The sequence below is a fragment of the Heliangelus exortis genome, chromosome 1 (assembly GCF_036169615.1).
Source record: "Heliangelus exortis chromosome 1, bHelExo1.hap1, whole genome shotgun sequence".
NCBI lineage: Eukaryota > Metazoa > Chordata > Aves > Apodiformes > Trochilidae > Heliangelus > Heliangelus exortis.
Window position 1 is genome coordinate 81272042 of NC_092422.1, and position 27456 is coordinate 81299497.

A 27456-nucleotide genomic window follows, 5' to 3' on the forward strand; every position below is an offset into this window, starting at 1 on the left:
TAGGATTCTATGATTCTATGATTCTATGACATATTTAGGTATGCAGGTCTAAAAGTCTGGTACTGATGTATCCAGGTAGCTAAGGCTTGTAGCCTGAGAAATAAAAATCATAAAATGTTAGCCAGACGTAAATCAGGCTTTTAGACTTGCAAACCTGGATGTTCTTTCTGTTCCTCCTATTTCCAGGTTCCTCGCCTTAATGGAAGTCTGTGTTCTCTGAGCTTGGGAATCACAAGCAGTGCCTGGGAACTCACAGTCACACTTGTATACAACAGATATAGCAATTATTTACAAGATATATATGAACACTATTTCATGCAATCACTTCATTGACATGCTACACTTACTAACAGATGGCTCATGGTGGAGCTGGACTGTAAACTACAAGGTTTGCTTATTCTTTTAAAGGATGCAGTGCCTTCCAATTTCATTGATCACAAGAAATGTACATGAATGAGCTATCACATGTAAGATAAGAATGACAGGATGCTGGTTAGCACAGCAAATGATATTAGGAACAATCTGACATCAACCCTACCTCTCACTTATTGCATGTCAAAAAAAAAAAAAAAAAGTAATAACTGCTGTGACAAATATAGGTGGGTCCTCCAACAGAAAATGAATCCCATTCTTTGTAAGAGGCAGCATCACAAATATTAAAAAAAAGGAAAAAAAAGGGGGAGAAATTAAAGTGAAATTATTCCAGAGGACTCACTGAAAACTCTGGAGCTGATATTACATTTGAAATTTGGAGGTACTCTTTTTCACACTTCAGTTACTATACATCATTTCCAAATTAAACACCATCATCCATGAAAGGATCACAGATTTTTTTTGAAATTAATTTGCTAAATATTTACCAGTTTCTCTTTAATAGAAAGGACATTTTTCTTTTCGCTATTTTTTTTTTTCACACCCCGATTTAGATCATTCTAATTAAACAGCAAAGCCTTCAAAACAAACAAACCCACTCCCTGTATTCATGATATAATGTCTTGCACACATAATTCTTTTATCAGCTATATATTAACAGCTATTGCTGTGACTGCTGGGAGCCTGTGTCCTTGGCAAAGAATAAACTGAAGAGGAGCTGGGGCTCTGTGGAGCCAGGTTGAGTGAAATGAGCTTGGGGAAGCTTGAAGGACCAGTCAGATCAAGGGCTGAGGTGAGACAGCCCTGAAAAAAAAATGTAGGAGGCATAGAGAGAGGCAAGTTCATGCACTAGCAGAAAAGTAAGGAACAGTTTTGGTGAGAATCCTTTATACTTGTGGGCAACCCAAAGCATTGGTATAGAAGACACAGGTGGATACTAGCTCCTCTGTCATTACTTTTTAACTCCGAATCAGGAGATGGCTGAATGAATTATCCTGTGCCACAGTACAGAATCACAGAAATTTAGGGGTTAGAAGGGATCTCAAAAGATCACAGAGTCCAACACCTGTTCCAGAGCAGGGTCACCATGTAGGTGTCCAGGAGGGTTCTGATTGTCTCCAGAGAAGGAGACTCCACAACCTCCCTCTGCAGCCTGTTCCAGTGATCTGTCACCCTCACAGTATTTTTTTTCCCCCCTGTTTATATGGAACCTCCTATGCTCAAGTTTATATCCTTTGCCTCTTGTCCTATCATTGGGCATAACAGAGAAGAGTCTGGCTCCTCCTGGCTGTCTCCCTTTACATCTTTATAAACATTGATGAGGTCACCCCTCATTCTCTTCTCCAAGCTGAACAGACCCAGCTCCCTCAGCCTTTCCTCATGAGGGAGATGGTCCACTCCCTTAATTATCTTAGGGCCTCTGTGCTGGAATCTTCCAAGAAGTTCCCCATCTTTCTTGAACTGAGGGGCAGTGTATAGATAAACACTGTCACCTGGTCATTTAGGATAAGAGTGGTAAGAGAAGTTCAAACTGCATGGAAGAAGAGTGGAGAAAAATTGTTCCTAAATTTAAAAAGTTAAAAACAATTTTTTTTTTCCTTTTTCACACTTTAGCTCAAACCTTCCTTCCCATCTCCTCCAGAAACAGCTATAAGAATAGCTCTTAGAACAGGCTGCAAGTGCTTAAAAACAGGAACCACCACTTGAATCCTTGCCTGCACAAGGCATGACAAATATGAGGTCTTCTCTTCACTCCGCTATTACTTTTGTGCTAGATTTTCAACAGCCCTATGCAGCTTCAGTTCCAACCAAGCAGAGAGACAGATGATGCTGTAATTTCTATACAGAAAATAACAAACACATAAAAAAACCCATTACCATAGATTAGCAGCTCAAACTTATTTATTCCAGATAGGAGAGAAAAGTAATTCAGTCGCTGATTGAATGTGAGTTTGACTATAGTACCACCTTCATTGCAGAACTACTTAAAGGTAAATCAGCTCTAAAAGGGCAGTTTTTCATAGAAGTATATAAACACAGTTGGAAGGTGAAGATCATCATTCACACCTTAAGGTGTGCAAGAACGTACAGTAAAGGGAGAGCTGATGCTGATGCTGAATTTGACAGGATGAATTGATTATTACTGGCATATAAATTAGGTATCTAATAGCCAATAAATTGCTTATTTTCCTTACTTATTACAGTTTGCATTGATCTTATAAAAAAGCTTAGTGAGTTGAGCTTATAAAATAGTCAGAGGGCAGAACTATGATAATTCAACTTTTCACTGGTGTTACTACAGCTATAGTGCTCCAGCTTGGACTCTGTTTCCCATGCACTGAAAAATCATTTAGAAGACACTAAATTCACCCTCATGTGATCTACCCTGTTTTACAACACTTATGTTTTACTGGTTCATTCCTGTAATGGTGCAGACTTCCCCCTGGGCCACACTGCAAGGTTGGCACCAGCCAACATTCTTCTTGCATTAGTTACAAGTTTTATTCTTGTTTTAATTGCAAGCACAGTAGGCTGAGACAATCTGGCACTTTCTGACCTTGCTTATTGGAGCAATGGGTTGAGACAATCTTGTATCATCTTGTCCTGGTACAAGTGCACTGATTTGGGGTGATCAGGCACTCCCTAACTCTACCTGGAGCTCTGTTGTATGGGAAAAGTGCCTGAGACCCTTCCTTCCTGCTCAGATCACTCTGAAAGTTTCCAAGATCACCTAAGAATTGTGGCCACAATGAAAAAATACTGGCCAAACTCAGTTATGTTATGACCCTAAAAATGTTAATGCTAAAGTGAAACCCTTTGGGACTCTGGGATTGCAAACAGGCTGCTACCCCAAATTTCATTACATGATTCATTCTGTCCATTGATAGAAGCTGACAAAGGTATAAGAGTTAGGAATTTCAGAACTTCTGCTGATGGGAAAGGGAAGAGAGTGAGTACAGTTGCATATTGATTATTGAATACCATTATTTACTATACACTGCAGAAAGGAAGCCTCTTAATCCCAAATCAACCACTGTATCTGTGTGCACACGTGTATGTGATTTAAACTAGAAAACTATGTTGAATCTTTAATATCACTGTTTCTGATTGTAGCAAGCTGTTGATTCCTCCCTTATTCTTTTTCCCTGATCCCTGTGCAGATCACTCCCACTCCTAACTCCATTTCCCCTATCTCTTTACTAATAATTCCTCCCAATCCCTGTGTAAATTACTCCAGCATGGTTCCAGACTTTACACATTTCTCTCACAGAGTAGTAGGTTGAACCTTGTATTGGACTCTGTTAAGTGGCACTTCCAGAAATTTATATTAAAATCACTTTTCTAATATTTTTTCATGGTGATTTTTTAAGCAACTCTGTCTTTCTCCTCCCCCCTGCATCAACCCCCAAAAGTAAAGATACAGAAACAAGACCAGTGCTAGATGGCTGAGACTCTGATCCTCTCCTGCAGTGCTACCTCTCCAACAGATGTGCTTTTCCACCAGTGTAGCAGAGACACTATATATGAAAGGGATGTAAAAACATATTTCCCATAGGTGTAGCAATAGTACACGATATTGAGGAACTTGATGCTTTTGGAATTTGATGGTTATGCAAGACAGGACTGATAGATGCACTAGCAGTTTGCAGTGACTGAACACATATACTCTGCAAGTATTCTGTAGATATTTTCAGTGCTGCAAATAACTAATTTTGCAGACACATGTAAGAATATGTATTTGCATATGCATTTACACAGAATCTAAGAGAGAGAGAGAAAGAGAGAACAAATGCACTTCCTTTTTTTCCTAATTTTTCTGTTTCCAAAATCAACATGTTTTCCCCTGACTCCTTTTCCTAAAGCAATCCTCAAGAGGTGAGAAGTGTCCAGAATAATTTCTACTTAGATGGCTCTGGTTAGTGCACAACTAATCTATAGAATTTTAGGAGAATAATGTACTGTCTTGGTGTCTCACTAGTGCTGAGTGGGCTAAGAGCTGAGTAGCATAACACCGAGCAACTTTCAGAATTGGTCTAGGACATCACTGTCACACAGGTTGCTTGGTTGCACTCAGTGATGACAAAGAACAGTGATGTGCTGTTCAGTGTGATAACATAGTTCAGGTCACTCTAGACACTTCCAGATATAAGCTTGCTTAATTTACCCTTCAAGTTTATTCTTTCACCAGGAATACGCTGTGTGCCATAAGAAAAAAACCAAGCATTTACTTATATACTGCATTCATGCCATATACTCGTGGCTCACACATTGTCTTTAAAAGTCTGATTTGCTGCCATATATCTTCAGTTGATAAATTATTCCCAGTGATTAAGAGTTAATTGAAAGAGATTTTGAAAGAGTAGTAGAAATTTTAAAATGTCCCTTATTTCCTCACAGGATCACAATCTGATAAAAGAACATGTGGGGTTCCATCACTATGAGTGTATATAGCTCAACACTGAACTTGATTTTAAATGTGCACTTCACTGAGAATTTTCAGTTTTCCATTGAGATTTTCAGTGGAAAAATGATTAACCAATTAAAATTACAATGAAATACCAGCTGAATAAAAGTTTGCTTTTTACCCCACTGTGAATACAGCTGTGCAATAATCATAATATCTATTTCTAATGTCATGTTAGCTCATCCCACTGTGTGTAGGAGAGCATTACCATGTGACTGTTCTGTTCTGCTGATATAATCTCCTAAATAAAGTTTTACTGTTTGCTTTCCTTAATTGAAGTACAACAGAAAAGACATGGCCTTTAAGAAGCTTCATTTTAGTCACTGCTTTGGAACTTTGAAGGTGTTTTATGTTGCCTTTCAGTGTACTTCAAGCCATACTTGACAAAAAAGTCTGTAAAGGTGGAGTGATGATATTACTGCCAACTGTATTTTATTCGGAGTTGTAAAAAATTTACTTAACTGTCATTCTTCTGCTAACTTTCCCACTGTGGTTTTGATCCTCTCTCTGTTAAGTAACAAAATCTGTAAAATATTTTTCTTGTAGATCTTATTTTTCCCATTTTGAAGCTTAAAGTTCCTTTGAGCAATTAACCCAAATATAATTCTTCTTAATCCTTTCTGTCTTAAAACAATCGGAATTTGTTACAATTTTTAATATAATTTTATTTCACTAAACCTAAAAGGGAACATTAAACAATGAAGACCAGCCTTGCATTGACAGATATATATAGACAGTCTTGATACTGTCAGACATGTCCTTTTATCCTGGACTATATGAACTTAATTAACAATCTGCTGCTCCTAGTAATGAAAAAATAAAAAAAATAATAACCTAGTCTAAAATAGAAAGTCATAGCAGCTATAAAAAGCACATGGCTACAAAAATATCAATTAACTGTGTGTGCAAACTGAGGAAGAAAAATGGGAAATTACTCACTGGTAAGAAAATGCTGGGAAGTAGGGCCAAAATCCCTGTGAGCTTCATGCAATTGCCTGAGGCGCTCGTCAATGGCCACCTGTTAAGAGGAGAAAAAAATTGACTCTCTTCTAAACAAGTAACAAGTAGCAATTATAGTCAGACACTTTTTTCAGAACATCCTGTTTAAAATGAAGAAGGCTCCTTGCAAGAATCATTAACCCTCAGAGCTCAACTATGATTTAATGAGCTACCCAAAAGACAAGAGGTCAAAACAAGACTTATGTTTTGTTTGTTGTTGCCTTTTTTTTTTTTCTTTTTTTTTTTTTTCTGGAGGGTTGTTTTGTTTTCCCTCCTAATTTAATTGATACTAAACTAAACTGAAAATTAAAAGGCTTATAAATAACAAATTGGCTTTTTTTTTGCACCTGACTTCCTGACTTTATGCAACCCAAGGGAATACGACTGTTCCTCACCAATACTGTAGTGAGAAGCATTCCTCTATGCTAATACTTTTTACAAAACTACCTCAAAACCACTTGTTGAGAGCAAACTTTTCTAAATCAGCTTCTTAAGGTAATCTCTTGTCGAGTGGACTTGTGCTTCATGTGTAACCATTATTCAGAAAACTACTGAAATGAGGGTAAACAAAGAGCATCAGGATGTAGACGTTTCTTGTTTCTTTCAGTACAGTGAAATACTACTCTCTTGATCCTTTCTTCCTTGGAAGAGTTCTTTAAAGAACTTTTTTCTAATGTTTTGTTGGACTGGTGTACTGCATAGAAACACAGATGTTAGTTGTGGGATCAATTTTATCTTTACCCTTGAAAATCCTAGTAAAGTATCAAGAAAGTGGCCAAGGGCAGGGGGGGGGGGGAAATGCTGTGAGATTCTATAGCATATGAATGACATTTACCAGAAGCTTTATAGCCTGTACACTAAAAGGATATCACCAAGTTAGGTCTAAATATAGGATTCAGTAAAGCAAGAAAAAAAGGTTTAAAAATAATGAAAGGTTGGTTTAGAAATAAATAACTGATAGGAAGCTGACTTACTTAAGAGGTGCCTGTAAAAAACAAAACCAAAAAACCCCCAAACAAACAAATAAAAAACCCAAACAAAAAAACCCCACATTGCATCGACAGCAAAGCAGGTAAAAGATTGGTCTGGTTTTATCATACAGACTGAGATACATTACAAAGAAACAAATAGGATCCACGATTAAAACTACATTTTAAAACTTTCAAGGATTTTTTTGGTTGGTGGTTGAAAGGAGCAATTCTATAACAACTAAGCACACTTCAATTCAAAAGAAAAACTGATAAAATTGCCTAGCTCTTTGATATGGCTACGTTTGTCAAATAACTCCTAGTCCACAAAATCTTGTTGCACTAAACACAATAGAAATATAACATCAGGACATGATTTCTTTGCTTACAGCTTCAAAACTGACACTATGACCAAAAAGCCTCCCTTCCTTTCATTTCTCAGATGACTTTTCAGATACTTTTCCTGCAACTTCCTTCATTTCTATGCTTTCTTTTCTCCTCTGGCTTCCTGTACACAGGCACAATCAATGGTTTTTTTGTTAGTCCTCACCAACCAGCACCTTTCTACATAGCTGACCTGTTGAGATATCACCCTGTAGCCTCTGTTCTTAAATCTACTGTTTTCCTGAGGCAGGAATTACTTACAGAGCAACATTTATACTGGTAGCTTTAAGTGGCACCTGCTGGCTCCCTCCTATGACCTGTACTATTCCTGCTTGATATTGCTGATTGCTTAGCTAGACAAAAATTAGCCTAGGAAGATTCTGGATAATTTCTGAAACTGCAGGCAGAAGGAGGCTGGGTAAGGGACAGTTTGGGCTTAGATTGAATTCTATGTTAAGGGGTGCTTCATCACCTGAGTTCTGACAGGTACTGCTATGGACTGGCTTTGGGCTCATGGAATTCAGGGAGTGCATATCCCTAGCATAGAGATAAGTTAGGGAAATCTGTAATTGCACAGAAAACTACAAGGGATGCTTCTGGTTTTCAATATAATTAAAGTATGCAAGAATAAAATAATGTGATATTATTTTAAATCCAGAAATGGCCTTTCATTGAAGATGAGGAAAATCATTTAAAACATTCATGAAATAAACAGAAAAATACTGGGGAAAAATGGCATTATATATATATATGCATATATTATATATACACACACTCTTTGCACTCCTCTAAAAAATCCACACATAGTAACCTCTGTGCCTGGCAAGATTATGGAGCAGATCCTCCTGGAAACCCTGCTAAGGCACATGGAGAATGGGGAGGTCATTGGTGACAAACAATGTGACTTTACCAAGGACAAATCACACCTGACAAACCTTTTTTTTTTTTTTCTATGTTTGCTCTGCACATTTTGTTACACATCTGCATTTTCTAAATTGACTTTTGTTCTTTCTAGGAAGAAAAAAAATCTGTCTTTGATGCTCATGGAAATTACTAGCAGCTTCTGTGATCTCTAGTTCTAAGCCAAATCATGCTGTTATTGATAGTGTCATGTGCTGTTTTGATTGGGAATTATTAATACAAGAATAGGAAAAATCTTTTCAATTCTCCTTCTTCCTGATTCAATATTTCTAGGCCTACTGACATGTTAGCCAAGAGCTGGGATCCCAGCACAATCCTTAAAAGAAAATTAAACTTTTCCTCACCATTGTTCTTTGAACGTTCTTACTTCTGAATAAAATAAACCAAATATTAGAACATCTTTCAATCCACCAAGAACACAGCTTCAAACAGGTGAGTAAGAATGGGTTTAATTAATTTCTATTTTGTCAGATTCACCCTCTATTTTAAGATAATGGTAGAAAAGTGGGGATGCCAGGTAGACACCACTCATCCCACTCAGTAAATTAAATATTTACATTTGAACTTAATGTCTTTAAATTATCAGACATTTGAAACACAGCAATAGCATAAACTCTTCTGAGGTCAGAATAATATCCTTTTCTAAGGGCATATAAAAGCACATGCAGCATGATATAAAGACACTAATTACATAATCTTTCTTCTCCAAAGGCAGGCAAATTACACAAAGGCATACAAGCTGCAATTTTTACTACTTATTAACAACAGGAGATCACAGAAATGGGATCACTAGTTTAAAAAAAAAATGCAAAATATAAAGAGTTAATACAATTGGTAAATGGCTGGATATGCCTGGGTTCCTGAGGAAAACAGCAAGAAAATAAAGAATAGAAGATCCTCATCTAAACAGCTATATTTAGTGCTGCATCAAAACAACAATCTTTTTCAAAATTTGCTTCACCAAAGGCTATTCTCATGAAAAGAGAAGGGCAATTTTCTGCATTTAATAAGCATGCACACAAAAAATACTTATTAGAATAACACTCCTTTAATTTCCCCCCATATTCGTAGCATTTCCACAGCCTCCTGACCTTGCCTCCAATCACATCCAATTTGACTGGATATCAAAGGAAACTGACTTCTTGAAGACCCTCTTTAATGTTACCCAGCAAATCTCCTCCCAAGAGCTGAAAAGCCTCCTTCTTTTCCCTCACTGACTCAAAGCTGCCAAAGCAGCACAAAGCTGCTCTCTACAAATCAATAAACAAGATCTGATCTGCTCCACTGTACTCCCACTAGCTACTGACTTCAGCCCCTTACTCTTCTTTGTATATTAGGAGATCAGGATGGATTTAAATAGGCACACTTTGTGCTGGTAATGAGGGACATCTGGGAAAAAGGCAACTGATAGTTATTGTTCTCAGCTGCTCAACCTCAGTCCTGATGGTTACTGAGATAATGGCATACAAAAGGAAAATTAGTTTCCTAGCAGTTCTGCAATATGAACTGTTTTGAGGGTGTACAATTAACATCATGTGTCCTTATTTTCCACAGGAAAGAAAAAAAAAAAAGATAAATGTAACATTATTTGCATGCATTTACACCTGTTACAAAGACTGAATTCAAATCCCAAGATTTCTGAGTCATAGTAACACTGTATACTTCAGGACATTGAAATCTGAGTGACTTCATGTAATACATACATGAAGTATATTCATATTCATATTCATATTCATCACACATATTCATCACATGCTGTGAATCATTAGCCATTAATTCTTAGGCTCTTGCTTCACAATCCTAAGTCAGTGGACTTCAGACCTTGTGTATAATTATGCCTAAGGAAAGAAAGTTAGGCCTCATTGTTTTAAAACCAAAAATATTTCAATTTTGAGGGAATAAAACACTTGTATATGCTATGAAATCTTAAGAACTAACATCTTTAGGAAACAGTTCTCTTTGAAAACATCAGTGGTAGTGGATAGAAAGATATCTCTCAGAGAAGCCTAGCATTTCCTCCTATAAAGAAGCCTCCATTCCTCCTATAAAAGCCATCACATGTACTGGTGGGGGTTCTGAAAGGGAATTGGCTTTCACATTACTGTATGTTCCTCATTTCTAGTCAAGCACTTTTGTAAGATATACTATATAAATATTTTATGAAGCTGATATGAGCTGAGGATATATTCAGCCTTTTAAAAGTACAAGAAACTGCTGTGCAATCCTCCATTCTTGAGCACTTTCTTAACAAAGGCTTCAAATTCTTGACTCCCCAGCCACAATAATTCTTTTGTAATATTGCTTTTTATATTTGATTTGATCTATCTGAACTATTTTTCTGCCAAATTCCTTACAGAATTTTACTGTATACAAAGAATGCAATTTAACAGACTATACTAGTTAGAAGCTTTTTTTTTTTTCATAAAACAGCACTGCACCATTTTAAAAGTTTTCAATTCAAAATCTACATCAGCTCCAAATACATAAATACCCATTTACTTTCCACTCCAAAGTGGCTGTGGCTTGCCTAACCATGTTTCTATATGCTTGGCCAGTGTCTCTATAATCCTTCCACATTATTTGTCTGTTCTTTCACTTCCTGTAGAGCCTTTTTTATGTTTAGGTTTTGCCAGGAGCTCCTTGTTCATCCATAAAGGTCTCCGGGCATCTTTGCCTGACTTCTTGCTCTACAGGATGGAACACTCTTGAGCTTGGAAAAGGCATCCTTGACTATCATCCAACTTTCTTGGACCTCTCTTCCTACCAGGACCTTATCCTATAGGACTCTCTTGGATAGATCCCTGAAGAGGCTGAAGTATGTCCTGCTGAAGTTCAGCCAAGAATGTCTTCAATCTCCTCCTCCCCAGTGAGCCCTTCCTTATTTGTGAGTATGAGGCCCATCAGAACATCTGTCTTCATTGGTTCCTCCACTGTTTTGCCAGGAATCTATCAAAAATGCTGTCCAGGAATTTATGACATGCTGTGTCATCCTTCCAGCAAATAATCAGGATATTCCCTTATGGGGGGCTTAGCCTGGGCCTGTGAACACAAAGCTACTCCTAAGTCCACAAAGTTCTGGTCAAGTGGCCCGTAGCAGACACCCACTGCAATGCCACCCAAACTGGTCTGTTCATTAATACTCACCCATATATTCTCATTTGACTCCTTTTATAACCCCATCATTCCTAGTTTAAAGCTCTTTCTGTGTCTTCTATAGAGCTCCATAAAATATACTCTTTACATCTCTGACTGTGCAGACCTATAGATTCATTGATTTCTGTTCTGCCTTCACCATAAAGCTCACTTTGCCTGTTCTCTTAATTCTGCATTGTAAGCTGGGGAAAAGAGAAGGAAAAGTGTATATGCTACTCTGAACCTCTGGAGGGTTATTGATCTTCTAACTTTTATGCACTTTGACATTTTCAAAGTCACTGGGAACTGGGGAGGTGAAACCAGCTACAGAATATATTCTGTAGTAAGACCATCTAATATGGAGCTCAGCATGGCATATATTCTCTCTGAGATCAAACTTTGCATTAGAGATCAAGGCATCCACACACTATACACTTTGAAATGTTCCCACATAAAATTCTTAGGTTTTTTAATGACAATCTATCTATCCTTCAACATTACTCATCATCCATAAGATTTGGGTCATATACTCTGACCATTTCTAGACACCATAACAAAGAGACGTGGATCAATTAGAGAGAGCCTGGAGGAGTGGACAGGAAGAATGGGGACCTACAGTGAAGGGTTGAGTGAGAGATTTAATTTAAAACTGAGGAAAATAACTCTTAGAAAATCAGGAATCAGGGAGAAGGTATCCAGCACATCGAAGGCTTCTCCCAGATAATCTGTTGTCTGTGTCCAAGAGCTCATGACCTTACATTTCATCAGTAAAGGTTCATTATATATCAGAAAAAAAGTCTAGTAGTAAGAATAGTGAAGAACTGGAATACTGTTCCTCATGTATATCTTCCTCTAGTAGGTAGTATCTGCTAGGAATGACTTGGATACGTCTGATTCTGCCTTGAGCACAATTTTATGTTACTAAGTTTTACATTATTCAAGAGAGTTGCCTGAAAAATGATAGTTACAGTCCTCTGTTTTTCTATGATGAATACATACATTTCTGCTGTGTTGGTGGCACCAGATCTGATTTCATTGTGCTACAAAAATCAGGGTATTCGGAAGGTTCTGGATTATAAATTATGATGAGCACTATTTATAAGAAAAAGATTCTTCCATGTGCCTTCCATGTTATTTGTGTAAAAAATCATAGGTGTCCTGTATATGAAGATATGTCCTCTTCAATCATTCTGCTAGGAAGCAGAGGAAATTAGGAGAAACTTATTGAAATCTTGGAAGAAATAGAAGGGGAGCTTCTTCAAGTACAATTCTCACTTTCTCAGCTTATTCTGTGTGCCCCCGTACCAAATTTAGGGGAAATAAAAAAAAACAGAAATTCAGATTGCTGGGGGGAAAGGGGAGGAAATGGAACCCAGTCTAATAAAAATTATTCCAAAAATTGAAACTATGTAATGTTTCAAATGTACTCTTACACACAGAGGTAGAGAAAGGCTTAGCAGTGCTACACTGACCTTGCCCACCCCCTTCCCCTGCATTTTCCCACAGAGCTTTTCTTATCCAATTATTATGTTATTCTCAATGTAAATATTTGTTTAAACATTTTACATTAGGAAAAGGCTGACACAGTAATTGTTACACTCTTGTTAGTGAAACTTTAGTCTTTTTTGCCTCTATCCATTTACTGTTCCTAACCTAACAGAGCTGTTTGACAGATGTGCTTCTTTTAGAAACTTTTTCTTCCCTTTTGAGGCATGCATGGAAAGTAACATCAAGTGTACCACCGTTAGGTCTCCTTAATATACAACTGTAAAGAAATAAAAAATGATGAATTTTTAAATTTCTTTTGCTTATCTGCTAAAATACTATTATTTCTCTCCGTTACACTTTTTTACATTTTTTATATAAGACTGTCTCATTTCTATTTTGTTTAAAAATATTCTAAACCATTTAAAATCCATTCTTTTTTTTTTTTTTTTTTTTTTTTTTTGTACTTTATTTCAGAATGCTCTTATTAATGTTTTATAATCTATCCCTGAGGTAAAACCCTACTGTCTCCTAACAAGATTTTAATGTGCATTTTTTGCTTTTCTTTTTCCCTTTTTCTCATTTTCCCCCACTCTCATTAAACTGAAAAAAAAAAAAAAAAAAAAAAAAAAAAAAAAAAAAAAAAAAAGTAAGAAATTTATGTTGCACTGAAAATGCCATTTGGTTCTGGAAGGTCATGTAATGTTTCTGGAAGGTTAGGTAATACCCATACTTTTTGTGCCAAAGGGAATATATGTTTGGGAATTTAGGGAACTGTAAGTAGAATGTCATGCAAGAACTGTTTTATTTTATAGCTGCCCCAGAACATATGCCTGCAATTTACTCTGTCAGCTGAGCATCAACAGTGAAGATTATGTTTTACAGTTCTAGTTGCATTCTCTCTTTTGTCATATTAATTTTATTGCTCTTTTTCCCCAGATTTGTGAATCTCCAGTGCTGTTACTAGAATTAGTTTTGGGAATAACTGCTCATCACTGCAAGCAAGAACTTCATAGCTTGAATCTGTATTTTATACTACTTCTAAAAGAAACAGAGCGTTCATTCACTATTGTCTTTACTCAGCACAACTTTCAGCTGCTTACCAGTTTGAAGTTTTTTTCTTTGACCATCTTTAGCTCCCTGCCACTCATATTGCCCTCTGGCTCCTCTGGGATTATCATTCCAACAATATTCAAGAGACTTCAATTTTCAGCCCTGACTTTTTCAGTTTTCTCTTTCTTGTCTCCTTAATTTGTTAAGTGTTTTCATTCCCTTTATTGTTTCAGTTCACATTTAAAAATCCATGTTCCTACCCCAGATGCAGTGGAAATACATTTTCATATTTTACTTAATAACATTTATAAATAAGAGCTGAAGATTTACTCAGACTGAGTATGCTCAGTAGTACTACTACATATGTAGTACCATGCAAAAAAGCTTAAAGGAGAGAAACTGTGTAAGGGAGATATGTCTGTCCTGACCCAGGAATCCTAAGGTGAGATATCTAATTTAACCTTCCTCAGGCATAAATGAAGAGAAATATATATCTCCTGAGACAATTCAGCTCAAACTAAGCCAGGAACCTCTAAAGATAAATATATATATGATTTTTATAAAGTTTAATTTTCCCAAGTTAGTTTGCATGCAAAAGAGGAAGATTCTTGGGAAGATTGATAGAAGGAATACACAGAGGATGAGGCATATAGGAAGGCGTAAGAGAAGATGTAATGTAAGCAAAAATGTACTTTACTGCAGGACACTGCAGGGTAATAATGAATAATAAAGGATTCTGTGTCCAGCAGCAGTTCAAATAATCCCATATCTCTTCCCTTATGTATTTTCTACTTTCTCCTCCTTTTCCTCTTTGAGAGTTACTGTTGAACTAATAGTGATAAATCCATTAATTCTAAATAATCTTTAGTCCTGAAACTTCCTCAAAAAGATAACCTATTTGGTTTTCTTTTAAGCTGCACAGGGTGAAACCAGTAAGATGATGTCAGTAGGGATGGTGATCTATTCACACTGTTTGTTTGTTTCATCCATGTTCTTACAGCTGTCAATCTCAAGAATATAATACTCCATTTCAAGCTGTATTAAAACAACTTGATCACTTGAGTGGTGACACAACATGAGAAGAAAAGCTTCATTTCAAGAGATTACTGTCTGGATGGATTAAATAAACTTTTATTTATTGTTCCTGTCCAAGGAACCTTTTGAGGATGGCCTCTTGGTCACAACAACTTCCATAGAATTTTCTGTATCCCAGCAGCTGCTCAAGCTTGGGAGCATTCATACAATTCATGCTTAATGCTCCCTGTTATCTGATGCTTCTTTGTATGCAGCTACAGCTCCTTACTTTTCCCCAGACTTTTTCTCCCTGGGAAAGACATGCATATAGTACATGGAAAGTAAATACAATTACTCAAGGCAAATAATAGTTCAAATAGAAACAATTATTGATACTACAGTGAGTGATGGTAAAAGCAAAAATCTTATAGTAGTGTAATATGACTTGTGAGAGGAATTGTCTGCATCCTGCAGCTTGTTGAAGTCTGTATATTTATTCTTCCTAATCTGTGACATCAAAGCAAAACCTAAATTACATTAAGCCCATACCACTAAACCGCAAAGATACAAAACAGTTTCTGATTTAAATTAAAATATATATTCTCTTATTTGCAGTGTTTCATCTATTTGAGAAGAAAACTTGTTTATATTTTTTAAAAATTCAATAAATAACATTATACCACATATTTGCAGAGAATGTAGGATGGGATAGTGAAGGTTAAGTTACACCAACATGAAGAATCACAATGTGTGCCTGCATTCAAGAAAATCACCACTTCATGTGTGTCAAAATAAAACATTATCATATAGTTCACTTGCCAAGTGTCATAATTTTTTTCATGTAATGCCAGTAATATTACATGCGATCTTCTTCTTAAATCTGTTGTTATTAGCCCTCTCTTTGAAAAGCTGAATACCCTATTTACCACTGTAAATCTGTAAAGGCCTCACATGAAACTAAAATCTTTGAAATTTACTTTCTTTAATCCCCAGATCTTCACTTCACAGATCCAGATCCTCCCATGAGCAAAGAGAGGGCTCTTCCTTCACAGTGGAGCAAAGATTTAAGCTGCAGCCCTGCAGGAGGTGGTGTAATTAACGGTATGATATATTGTGTTTCCAGGAAAGCTGTAACTAGTCTGTACTGACCCCCATTTTATAGACTTCATATTAGTGCAAACATTAAACATAGCATTTTTGCATATCAGTTAAAAAAAAAGAATGCAACAGGCTCTGAAGCATAAATAACCTTTAACCTCCAGATAATGTCACATTTTGAAAATAGATTTGATTGTTTATTATCAAATGCCATTACAAACTTCCTTAAATTTACCACCTTACTCGCACAGCTATTTGTGTTTTACTGCTTTTTTTCTCATGTAAATATTGTATTTCTGTTTAGGCTTGCCATATTACTCATTTGTTTCTAAGAGCAGAGAGTCTGTAGATTCAAAAACAGGAGAGATCTTGCAGAATTAAGACAACAGCAAAGATAGAGATCCTGAGGTGAACCGATGCTGAAGGGTAGTGCAAAGAAATTGTTTCCAAAACAAAGATAATAATGAGAGATTTAACTGCGTGTGTGTGGGGGGGTTGTGTTCACACTTACATTTTAAACTTATGAAATAACCCAAGGAATAAAATTGTGGAGGTAGTAATTTCAGCCTGAAATTACTGTCCTAGTTTATAAAGTTTTCTTTATTTATTCTGAATGAATAATGACTGTCCTTATTTTAGTATCATGTAGATCAATTTTTGTTTCTGTCATAATGAACACATGACTTTATAACTGACATTTTTGTAGTCTGGCTCCCGTATTTCTTTTACTTCTTCTGTTTGCCTTTTACTATCACTTGACTATATGCTTCAGGGATTTTTTTTTTCCTTTTTAAATTTATCTGTATAAAAAAACCAAAACATTATCGTAGAAAGGTTTTTCCTTTACCCTTTTATTTCTCTCTTTAGCACTCACTCTCTCTGCTTTCTGCAGACCTTATTACCTCTTTTCTACCCTGATAGTCTTCTCACAACCTCCATAGTCTTTCCCCACATTCTCAGGCAAAAAAAAACCAAACCACCACCAGACTTAAGACAGAAGCCATTCTTTAGACAGTCTGTTCAGTCAATAATTCCACCATGCAGTGAGATTCCTCTGAACAAACAAGTGCTTTGATTACATACTGCTGGAATAGCAAGGCTGGCCTCCAGTTTTATGTACGTAACAGCTTTCTGGCTGCAAAAGCCAGATTCCACTCTCATGATCTGTAATTGCTTTTGACTGGGTAATTTTTATCCTTTTGGGCTGCCAGCAGTGGGGGATGTGAGGCTGGAAGGTAGCTACAAATCCTGAAGTGAACTTTCAAAACTACAGTTTGAAAAACCAGTAAAAGAGTTGGTGAATTGAACAAGGTACAGAGAGACAAGGTACAGTGAGAGAAAAATTTGGTCGGGAACTGCTATGGACAAAATTTCCAAGCCTCCATGTATTTTAGAAAAAACATACACAATGGCATTCCATTTGGTTTTGAAATTTTTGTCCTTGTAGAGCATTCTATGGTGTTGGCCTGAGGACATCCACTCAATCAATGTGTTGCTATTTCAGCTGCCCATACCATTACACCATATTACTATTTAGCATTTGTCTTGCACAAGGCAAAGCAATCATGACAACCAAGAAGGAAAAAAGGGGAAAAAAATAACAGCTGAGAAAACAGGAGTACAGATCTTGTGCTGTTAATGAGAGAACAACTGGCAAGGTGATCTATCTGAAGGCTGAATGATCTGGTAAAGGAAAAATGCAACTTCATGGGTTCATGGGAGTAAAAGGTACTAATTTCATAGCATTTCAGATTCTTTTGAAAGATAAATTTGCAAAGGAAATGTGTAAAATACACAAGAAACAGACAAATCCTTTCTGCTGTGAAGCCCACCTCAGTTAACATGAAGATCCCTCTCAATTTCCCAGTAGATTCTATTCTGCTTGGGTGCCTGTAATTTGTTTCATACTGCCACATTCTGCCTATTTTCACTTTTTTGGGGGGGGTTTAAATGTTGCGGGGTTTTTTGTTTGTTTTGGTTTTTGTTTTTCTTCAACCTGCCTTCTGTGTTTTCCCCCCCCCCTTTTTTTTTTTTTTTTGATAATGGGATGTTTCATTTATGAGCAGTGCTTATATGAGGACTCCAACTGTGGCTCAACATGAAGAATATCTTGTTTCTGTTTCATGAAGTCCACACGACTCAATATTTTGACTGCAGTACTTACCAAGCAAACTTACACTACAGAACAATTGGCCTGATTTCTGTGCTGCTTAGGAATAAAAATCATGGTAATGTGGTTCATTTTTTGTGTGGCAATTGGAAATGCTTTCTAGTGAAACATGTAAAAGCTTCAAAGTCTACACAGAGGCACATATTAGAATTAAAATTATTTCACAAGTTTTTGTTTCAGCTATCCATCTGTGTGTCTGTTGTGATAGCTTAGTACTGTAAGACTAAATTATATACCTGCCTTGCATCTCAAAAAATTTTTTGTTTCCCATGTTGTCAGAAAATCTCTTTTGATATGTGTGTGCAAACATATGTATAGGAGTATATGTATACAACTTCTTTCCTTCCCAAATCATCTCAGAACTTGAATTGTTCTGCTTATAGCTAGAAAACTTTATAAAGCATATGGTCTGCTTAAGTGAGAATATTCCAAAAAGTGCAGAACACTGACCCTCAAGAAAAAAAAAACAACCAACTTTATGTTTACTTCAATAAGACTACAAGCAACTCCAAATCATTCTTGTGAAGCCATTTTCTACTTAACAAAAATCTGAACTGCCTAAAGAGCTCTGAAAGCCTTCTGGTAAATAACTGATGAAATGTAAGATTTTTAAAAACAGCCAGGGTTTTTTTGTGTGTTTGTATTTCAAATCCAGCTGCAAAAGGTTTAATGCAATGAGTTAACAAGACACAAGCAAATTCACGTCCAGAGTACTAATTCACTCCAGGACCAACATTTTCTCCTATCTTTGATCCAGTTCAGGTTCAGCATCATTGACCAAGCACTTCTCTAGTACATAGCCATGATTACATCCTCTAGGGGTGAGGTATATCCAAAGAGTTATAATCACTCATTTGTGTCAGTGTTACGGCTCAAGACAGAATTAGTAACATTGGTAACGAGAAGAGTGCCTTCAAAGTTGAGTTGGGCTGTCAAAAGATGTAATTTTAATATAGCCTTTTTCCCCCAGCATTAAAAGTTTAAAATGAAAATTTGGAATTGGTCAAACACTGTTCCCTTGAGAAAATGCATTACTAATCTCAGCTCCAACATCAGCAAAACCATTTCACTGGCCAGTTTTCTTTCAATGTTATGAGCACATGAAAATGTTTAACAACAGAAGTGGGATTTTCTTATTAATTGGGATACTATTCACCAACTGCTATACTGGCAGCTATCATTTCTTCCCTAAGAAATTCAAATTAGCTAGAGAATCTATATTGAAAATATTCTGGTCTTTAAGGATTCTACTGTTTATACCTACATATGCAGCTTGAATCATCTGCTTATGGGTTTCTGGTTTATTAACTGGAAAGTATTAGGAGTAGTGGAAGTCGTGTTATAAAATTGTATTTCATACAGTATGAACTTAATCTTATGATACTAGGACACTTCTTGTCATAAGACACTTCTTTTTATAAGATCTTGCTAGATCTGGCTGCTGACGAGACTGTGATCTTAGAAGGAAAGCATGAGGGCATAAGTATCCAGTAAAATGCTTAGTATTAAACAGAGAATTTCAAGACTGGATCGAGTAAAGACAGAGAAAGAAAATCTTGTTGGTTAGATTCTAAATCACCTTTTGTAAATCAAAACGAGGCTATGATTTTGTAAACTCAAGGCACATTACTAAGTAATCAGACTGAAATATTATTTATTATTTTAAAGGCAAAGCAAAATACACATCACAATCAATTATAACTGAGCACCTGCTTCATACTTGGTAGAAAGGCAAAGTTCTTTTGTTTCAGCAGTGCTTCAAAGCTACAGAATAAGCTGTAGATTTTATGCCTCCTTTGAATCCTGATTTTTCTAAGTTCAATATTATGTTAACATTGAAACTTAATAAATGCTCAGGCCTGGGCATCTCCCTTTCTACACCAGAACAGATGATATGGCTGAAATGTACCTGGACATACCACAAAACTCTTCTGAAAGAGCTGAAACATGGACTTCATTACAATAATTAATAATGAGTGACTATGAAATGACTTTGGGCAAGTATTCTTTATATGATGATATAGAAGAAATGTAATCCCCTAGATTATCACTGTGGAAAACACTGTTGCTGTTGTTATTTACACAACTTCTGTATCAAGCAGATAATAGAAAATATTTGGATGTGGACTCTTTGTTAGAGCCTTTAAGATAAGTGCATACTATTCTAAGAAGGAGTAGTTTCTGGATTTGCAATTTAATAGCTCTAACAGCATGCAGACATTACATCAACTATCAGGGACACTGAAACTACAGCAACCATGGTAGCAGCAGCACCACCCATCCTATAAGTTCACTGAGTATGTTGAGATCATAATGATGTTGTTCATTACTCCAGTCTTTCTTTTGAAAAAGAAATTTGGTTCATTTAGAAGCACTTCCTACCAGTGAGAAAAAAGGCTCATGAGTTCATAAACCTAACATACTATCCAGATTCCTGTGTTCAACTTTACACTATGCTGCAGTGGGAAAATTACTCTCTTGCTGTTTATTTTACTGAACAACTAAAGAGTATATAGCAACCAAGTTTCACTTCAAACAACTTGATGTACTGCATAAATAAAGTGTGTCAATGACAGCAAATAAAAAGTACAGAAAGACTATCCAGCATTTAGCCCAAATCCATAATTTAGCCAAGAATTCCCATCAGTTAATTAGGTGAAGCAAATCAAGTAATGCTCCCCAAATAACAAGTAGCAATGAGATGTTGACTGTCTTAGAAGGAAGTGTTCTTGTTGAAGAAATTAGTCTGTTGCTGTCTGGAAAGATGTAACCGACAGTTTATCTAATAGTTAAATTTTATTTCAACAATTCCATAAGGCTCTCTTTTTTTATCCACATGCACAGTGACTACTTTATTTCACATATATTATTTTCTTAGACAATGTCAACTAGACCAGATTTTCTTTTTCTGGGCTTTTCTTAGCCCAGAAAGCCAACCAGGTCCTGGGCTGCATCAAAAGAAGCAGAGACAGCTGGCTGAGGGAGGTGATTCTCCCCCTCTACTCTGCTCTTGTGAGACCCCAGCTGGAGCACTGTGTCCAGTTCTGGAGTCCCCAGCATAAGAAGGACACAGAGCAGTCCAGAGAAGAGCCACAAAACAGATCAGAGGGCTGGAGCACCTCCCCTACGAAGACAGGCTAAAGAAGTTGGGGTTGTTCAGCCTTGAGAAGAGGAGGCTCTGAAGTCACCTTATAGCAACCTTCCAATATTTGAAGAGGGCCCATAAGAAAGCTGGGGTAGGGCTTTTTATAAGGGTGTGTAGTGAGAGGAAGAGGAGGAAGGTTTTAAAACTTGAAGAGGGGAGATTTAAGTCAGACATTAGGACGAAATTCTTTGCTGTGAGGGTGGTGAGACACTGGCACAGGTTGCCCAGGGAAGATGTCACTGCTCCTGGTCTGGCAGTGTTCAGGCCAGGTTGGATGGAGCCTTGGGCAACCTGGTCTGGTGGGAGGTGTCCCTGCCCATGCAGGGGGGTTGGAACTGAGTGATCTTTAATGTCCCTTCCAACCTAAAGCATTCTATGATTCTATGAACTATTTGTTTCATGCATATTAAGTACACACAAACCACTTTTGTATTTGTAGTGGCAAAGCTGAGCAGAAAATCTGGTTGCATTTCCTGAGACATAATATTTAAACTGTTGAGGAAAAATGAAACAATGCTTCACTTAGGTAATTTCAAAAGCATTTACACTGTAAAGTTTATAAAAATTTTTAAAATGCTTAGTTTTTCTCTCTGAATAGCACTTTCAATCCTTACATAACAATTAATTTAAAAATTCTTTTAAAAGTAGTATTGGTTGTGATGCTTTTTTCTAAAACTTAGGTTTTTTTAAAACTAAGAACAGGAGAAAAGTAGAAGTTCTATATATACATATAGTTATTCTGATGGCAAAGGTGAAGCTGTGGGACAGAGAACATAATATTCTTGTGGGTGTTGAAAAGCAAACCTCAGCCTTTCTTAATACCAGTCTATATTTTTATAAGTATGTACTTTAAAGAACAGCTAGAATGGCAGTAGTAAGGCAAATCACAAGAATGAGAATTTCACAATGAAGTGGAATTTCTAATAGTTTCTTTGTCAGTATGCAATAAATTAAAATAAATAGGCACACCTCAGGGAAGGCACGGGAATGGGGCTATTTGCTCTGTCTCAATTTTATAACCTGACAAATATGACACTGGAAGGACTTGAAGGCCTTGTACATTTTGTTCTATTTTGTCGTACAGATCCCAGCATTCTGTAGATAAAGTGCACTGCAGACAAAAAGATGAAGGAACTCTAATGAATGGTGCTCAGATGAAAAGGATCAATGAAAAATATCCAGCTGTGCTAAAAAGGCTTCATATTATCATTTATGCAACTGATGCATGCAATAGGTGTTGGGAAAGAAAAGAAAATTAATACGAACAGTCTCTTTGGCCAAGTATCAATGGAATTCACTTTTCAGTCATAAGGGAAATCTAGGGCAGTGGAAATAATTTCAGTTAGAGGAAAGCATATACCACAGGAAATTATGCATAGTATCACAGGAAGATTGTGATCACTGGTACAGGTTCAGAAAAGGAAGGTGAGTTGGAATCAATTGTAATCTGTTTAATACAACATATATATTACATATTTCTACTTCAGGTAGATGCAGCCTAAGCGTGAAAAGAAATGGGTAACCTTTTCCCACGTTGTCAAATCATGAGAGAACGTGGACACACACCACAGGGTTTTGTGTCAACAGCTGCTCACCCTGCTCTAGTGATGTGCAGCATTCCAACCTCTCTTGGTCTCTCCACATCTCTCAAAGCAAAGTGAAGAACCAGAGACAAGCTCTGTGCTGTGCTGTGCTGGAAATGTGCTGGCTCCTATGAAAGACTGCAAAAGAATTCAGGTGTCTTGAGCCTCTTTCCTCAATGAACCTGCTCCCCTACTTTTTAAACCTCTGGCAGCACAGAGTCAGGCAGACCCAGACAGACCCAGAACCCTGTCAGCTTTTCCTGTGCAGCACAACTAAGTTAAAGAAACCTCTGCCTTGAAAGATCTTGGGAGGGGTACTCTTGTGGTAGAGCAAGCCAGCATGGATATGACATTGAAAAAGAGACAAAAGCTGATGGGAAGTAGAAATAAACCAGCCCCAGAACATATAAAGAGAGAAAAATACTTCTTCAATCATCATTTATAGGTTGAGTTTTCACGTGTCCAATCCTGTTATAAAATCCATAAAACAGAATAAATATTTAGGAGAAAAAACCCCAAAATTCTGAAAAAAAGCTGGTTGAAATATAGAAAAAGCTTAAATACAGGTAGGGTTTTTTAAAAATTATTATATTATCACCTTTTATTTAAGATCCTCAAAAAGGAAGACTTGTAAATTGTAAGGACTATCCCAATAAATTTTCAATTAAATAACTAAATTAATGTACAGGCATTTAATTAAAGTTGCACTGGTTTTTACAAATGCAGTTAATTAAGCTGCTATCTAAAATTAAATCTCACCCAAAACCCTTTTACATTTCTGCTGCTCATCTGATACAGATGTAATTAAAATTCTAGAAGTTCATCTATGCATCCAAATACCTGGGGTGGGGGTGGGGGCACTGAGGGGACAGGACCTATAACCTGCTGAAGTAATTTGAAAGCCTGATAATTTAATGGGAATTATACAGTCCTTGGAGTGGCAGGACAGCACAGAGGAAAAACTCAGAAACAAATCTAGGTTTTCAAATCTGCACAGACTTAGTAATTCAGTACAATGGGCCAAGAACTTTTGGATTTTCCACCAGCGAAGGATAATGGATTGACATGGCCAGAAGCCAGGGAAATAAATCATGCCTACATTTTATGTGCCTTCCATGGAAGTAAACAGGACCAGCATAGGTAGGGCACGTAGCATTTGCACTTACAGTCAGGAGGAGGTGTGGGCAACCTATAAGGGGGGCAACTTGCTGTTTCATAACTGGAACACCTCTTATCTTCTGATGGCCTAGACACTGCCTCTCCTTTTCTTGATCTTTACTGACTGATTTCCTTCTTTCCTGGCTTGGCTGTGTGAATAGTCAGTTAAATAGAAATCTATTTCTGACCTGAGAGTTGCTCAAAATCACTACACTTATTTACATAACAAGTAAACGTTTAAAGTAAACATTTTAGGTATTGGCTGATCCAGAGAAAGGCATGTCACCATAGCTGAGAAGACTGTTATGGCATTATTTAGGATCAGGGAGAAGTCAATATAGGGGAAAAGTAATTAATTGGAGTAAGTTTAAGACATATTTATTCCAAAAGACATTTCTCTATTATACCTTCATACACTGTAATAGAACTAATTACAATTAAGCCAATGGGGCATTCAGAACTGAAATTTAGAGCTGGTCAGTTCTAAGGCTCACTGCATTGTGGCTGCAAGCATGAGCACAGTAACACTCATACACTATTGAGATTACTACTACTCTGTCATATCCTTGTGTTCCAGGTCTCTCAGAGGATAGTAAAAGCAAAATTGTCCTCTCAGGTTAAAGACACAAAACTAAAAAACTCAAAAATGTACCAATATTTTTATGACAGGCATTTCTTTTCTTCTCTGTCAACGAAGTATGCAGAACATAAACATCAGCCATTTTTTTTTTTCCTATGATCACAAAGTTTCCTTCTGGGAAAAACATGGATAGAAGCCTCATTTCTAAGAACATGAAATTGACGATTCGGAACTGAAACCTGATCTCAATGATCTGAACTAAAAACCTTGTTCTAAAAAGCCTAACTTAAGCAGAAAAGTGATTCACGATCTGGATGTTATATTTATTTCCAATTTGTGGGTCAGGAATGTCTCTAGAGAAATAAGAAAATCAATTGAAAATGTCTTTAAATAAAAATTCATGTAAGTTTACATGCATATAGACTTCATAAAGTTTAAACCTACCGTCAGAAGTACAAAGTAAAATTGTCCCATCCTCCTACATATCATAAGAAAAAGGAAAAGGAAAACCAACAAACCTCCAGAGTCCAATAATTATATGATAACATTTAGAAGGCCTATGCACTCCCTTTTCTAAGAGACATCTCTCTTTGGAGAAAGAAAAGCATCAGCTTTTTCTGTGTGCAGAAAATGAATGCATTTCCCCTCTTGAATAATAAAACCTGGAGAGTGTACACAAGTAAACAAAGGTAGTAAAATACACAGAAGCTTGAAGATGGATAAACCTGTGATAATCTATCTTTCCACAGGCACTGGCATCACTCTCTCTTACCTTGAGCTTGCAGTGAAACAGGACCCTGGCAAATTGCTATAATCTCCTTTAACCCTAATCACCATTTTAATCAAAAAAGGTGGGGCAGCCTGGAATTCATACAGCGAGGTTAATGCTGCAACTGTCATTCTATTTGCCAAATACAAGAGTGTGCAGCTAAAAGGTTGAAATTGCTCAAATATTTATTACCTTCACAAGATTACATTCCGGCATTAATATTTGACAAGTAAAAGAAAAGAAAGTTATGAGATGGACTGCTTTGAAGAGCTTTAGAAGTCTGCTTAAAGCATGGCTGTATCTTTAACTAACTCTGATCTTAAGAGATTCCTTGGGAAAAGAAAAAGTTGTGATTCATAAAAATGCTACTGTAAAAGCCTACATCAACTGCACTTTACATACCACTTTTCCTCTCTCTATTCCTTTCTTTTCTTCCCCTGTTAGATTATAAATTTTCTTTTTGTGTTATCAGTTATCTGTTTGTGTTCTCCATTTGTTTAATGATTTTCTTCCCAGCCTTTTTGTAAAAAGTAGTGGTATGATCACAGATGGTATGAGAGACAAGGAGAAGCTTATATAAAGAGGAAGAAAGGAAGCCTTAAGGAAAAAAAGGGAAATGAGAGAAACTAAAAAGAGCATCAAGGAGATTGGAGAAAGGGGAAGATTAAAGGAAAAAGCAGCAGACAACTGTGATTTTGAGCTAGAAGGGATTCAGCAGCTATCAATAAAAACCTGCAGCTCTGCTTGAGACTTATTGATAAGATTATTTAAATGTTTTCTGTACATCTTACAGATTCCTGTCTACTTCAAATTATAGGAATGTGATAGTCTGCTTGGGAAACAATCTCTAACAACTTACAGATAGTTTTTATATTAAAAGAAGGAAGGCTGTTTAAAGAAGGAATACTGTCCCTTAGTTCTCTCTCCTTTTCCAGAAAGGGATGCTGAACACCTGCTCACTGATAAAATACAAGTATGAAAATATTTTTCATTCTAAAGATATTAAAAATTTGATTTTTTTTTTCTTTATAGGACCATTTAAACATACAAGGACTTAATATTACAGATATTTCCTAGGATGAATATTCCAAAGGGGCTTGAAAAGATAACAGAAGACAGTATTTGTATATTGACAAAGTACTGGAGAACTGCAAACAATCCTGCTAGAATGGTAAATGAAAAACTATTAGCTTGTGGACAGGTTTTTCTCTAGGATTTCTGAAACATTTTGCACACAATATTCTTCTACTGATATACAAAAGATATTTTCCAAAAAGAAAACAGTTCTTGTCATATCTCATCTTCCTCTCTAGGTGCGTGAAGGGCATTTTTGTTCCGAAGCCAGTATTGTGAGAACTAAAATCCCTCAGCCTTCGGTTTTTAATTTTTTATAATGTACTAAGCTCAACAAACCTTCGTAGAAAATAGAATACTCTTAATTATGAATAAATTAACTAAATCAGTAACATGAGATGGATATGCAATTAAGAGACTGTTAATTGAAACTGGAAACACAGCTGTATACAGCTTAGAGATGAATCACACCAGTAATGACGCAGATGTTTATAAAATGTAATTATGTTTAGCAGGATCATACTATTGAAACTCCCCAGCCTATTCTTATATTGTGTCACTGAAATGGTTTTTAAACCCATGAACACCAGGAATCAGGATCTCAGGGACGGCAAATTAGGCTCCCTGGATATGTGAATTAGTGTTGTCTGAATGTCAGCAATTTAATTCTCCAGCTTTCAAAGAATGCAGACATGGAGCCAAAACCAAACATCTGTTAGTTATGCACTCATTCAGAAAAAAAATAAAAATTAAACATTTCTTGCAAGCTAAAACCTGTCTGAATATGAGAAAGACTGTGAAATACAGTATCTGTAAGCAGTACCACTGATGTATGAATACACTGATCATGTAAATAATATAGCCTGGGAGCTCATGAAATCTACTTTTTGTACATCTGTGAATACATCTTTTCTGGACTACTCATCCAAAGACTAGAAAGATCAGGAACAAACCTACAGAAAGGTTTAAGAATTTATTAGAATTGAATCAGAACTGAAAACTGCAAATCATGATTTTCATTCTTTGAACTTTTACATCTTTACTAGGATGCTCTTTAATAAATGGTACAACAAAGACTTTTTCTTC

General features: G+C 36.5%; 1 protein-coding gene across 20 annotated transcripts in view; it reads right to left on the reverse strand.

Annotated features, from left to right (window-relative positions):
- Positions 1–27456, reverse strand: part of DMD (dystrophin) — a 1120784-nt gene that overhangs the window by 118065 nt on the left and 975263 nt on the right. For all 20 annotated transcript variants that reach the window (XM_071750505.1, XM_071750583.1, XM_071750574.1 and 17 more), the window contains one exon: positions 5777–5855. In XM_071750505.1, coding sequence (XP_071606606.1) covers positions 5777–5855 — 79 coding nt within the window. The remainder of the gene's footprint in view (positions 1–5776; positions 5856–27456) is intronic.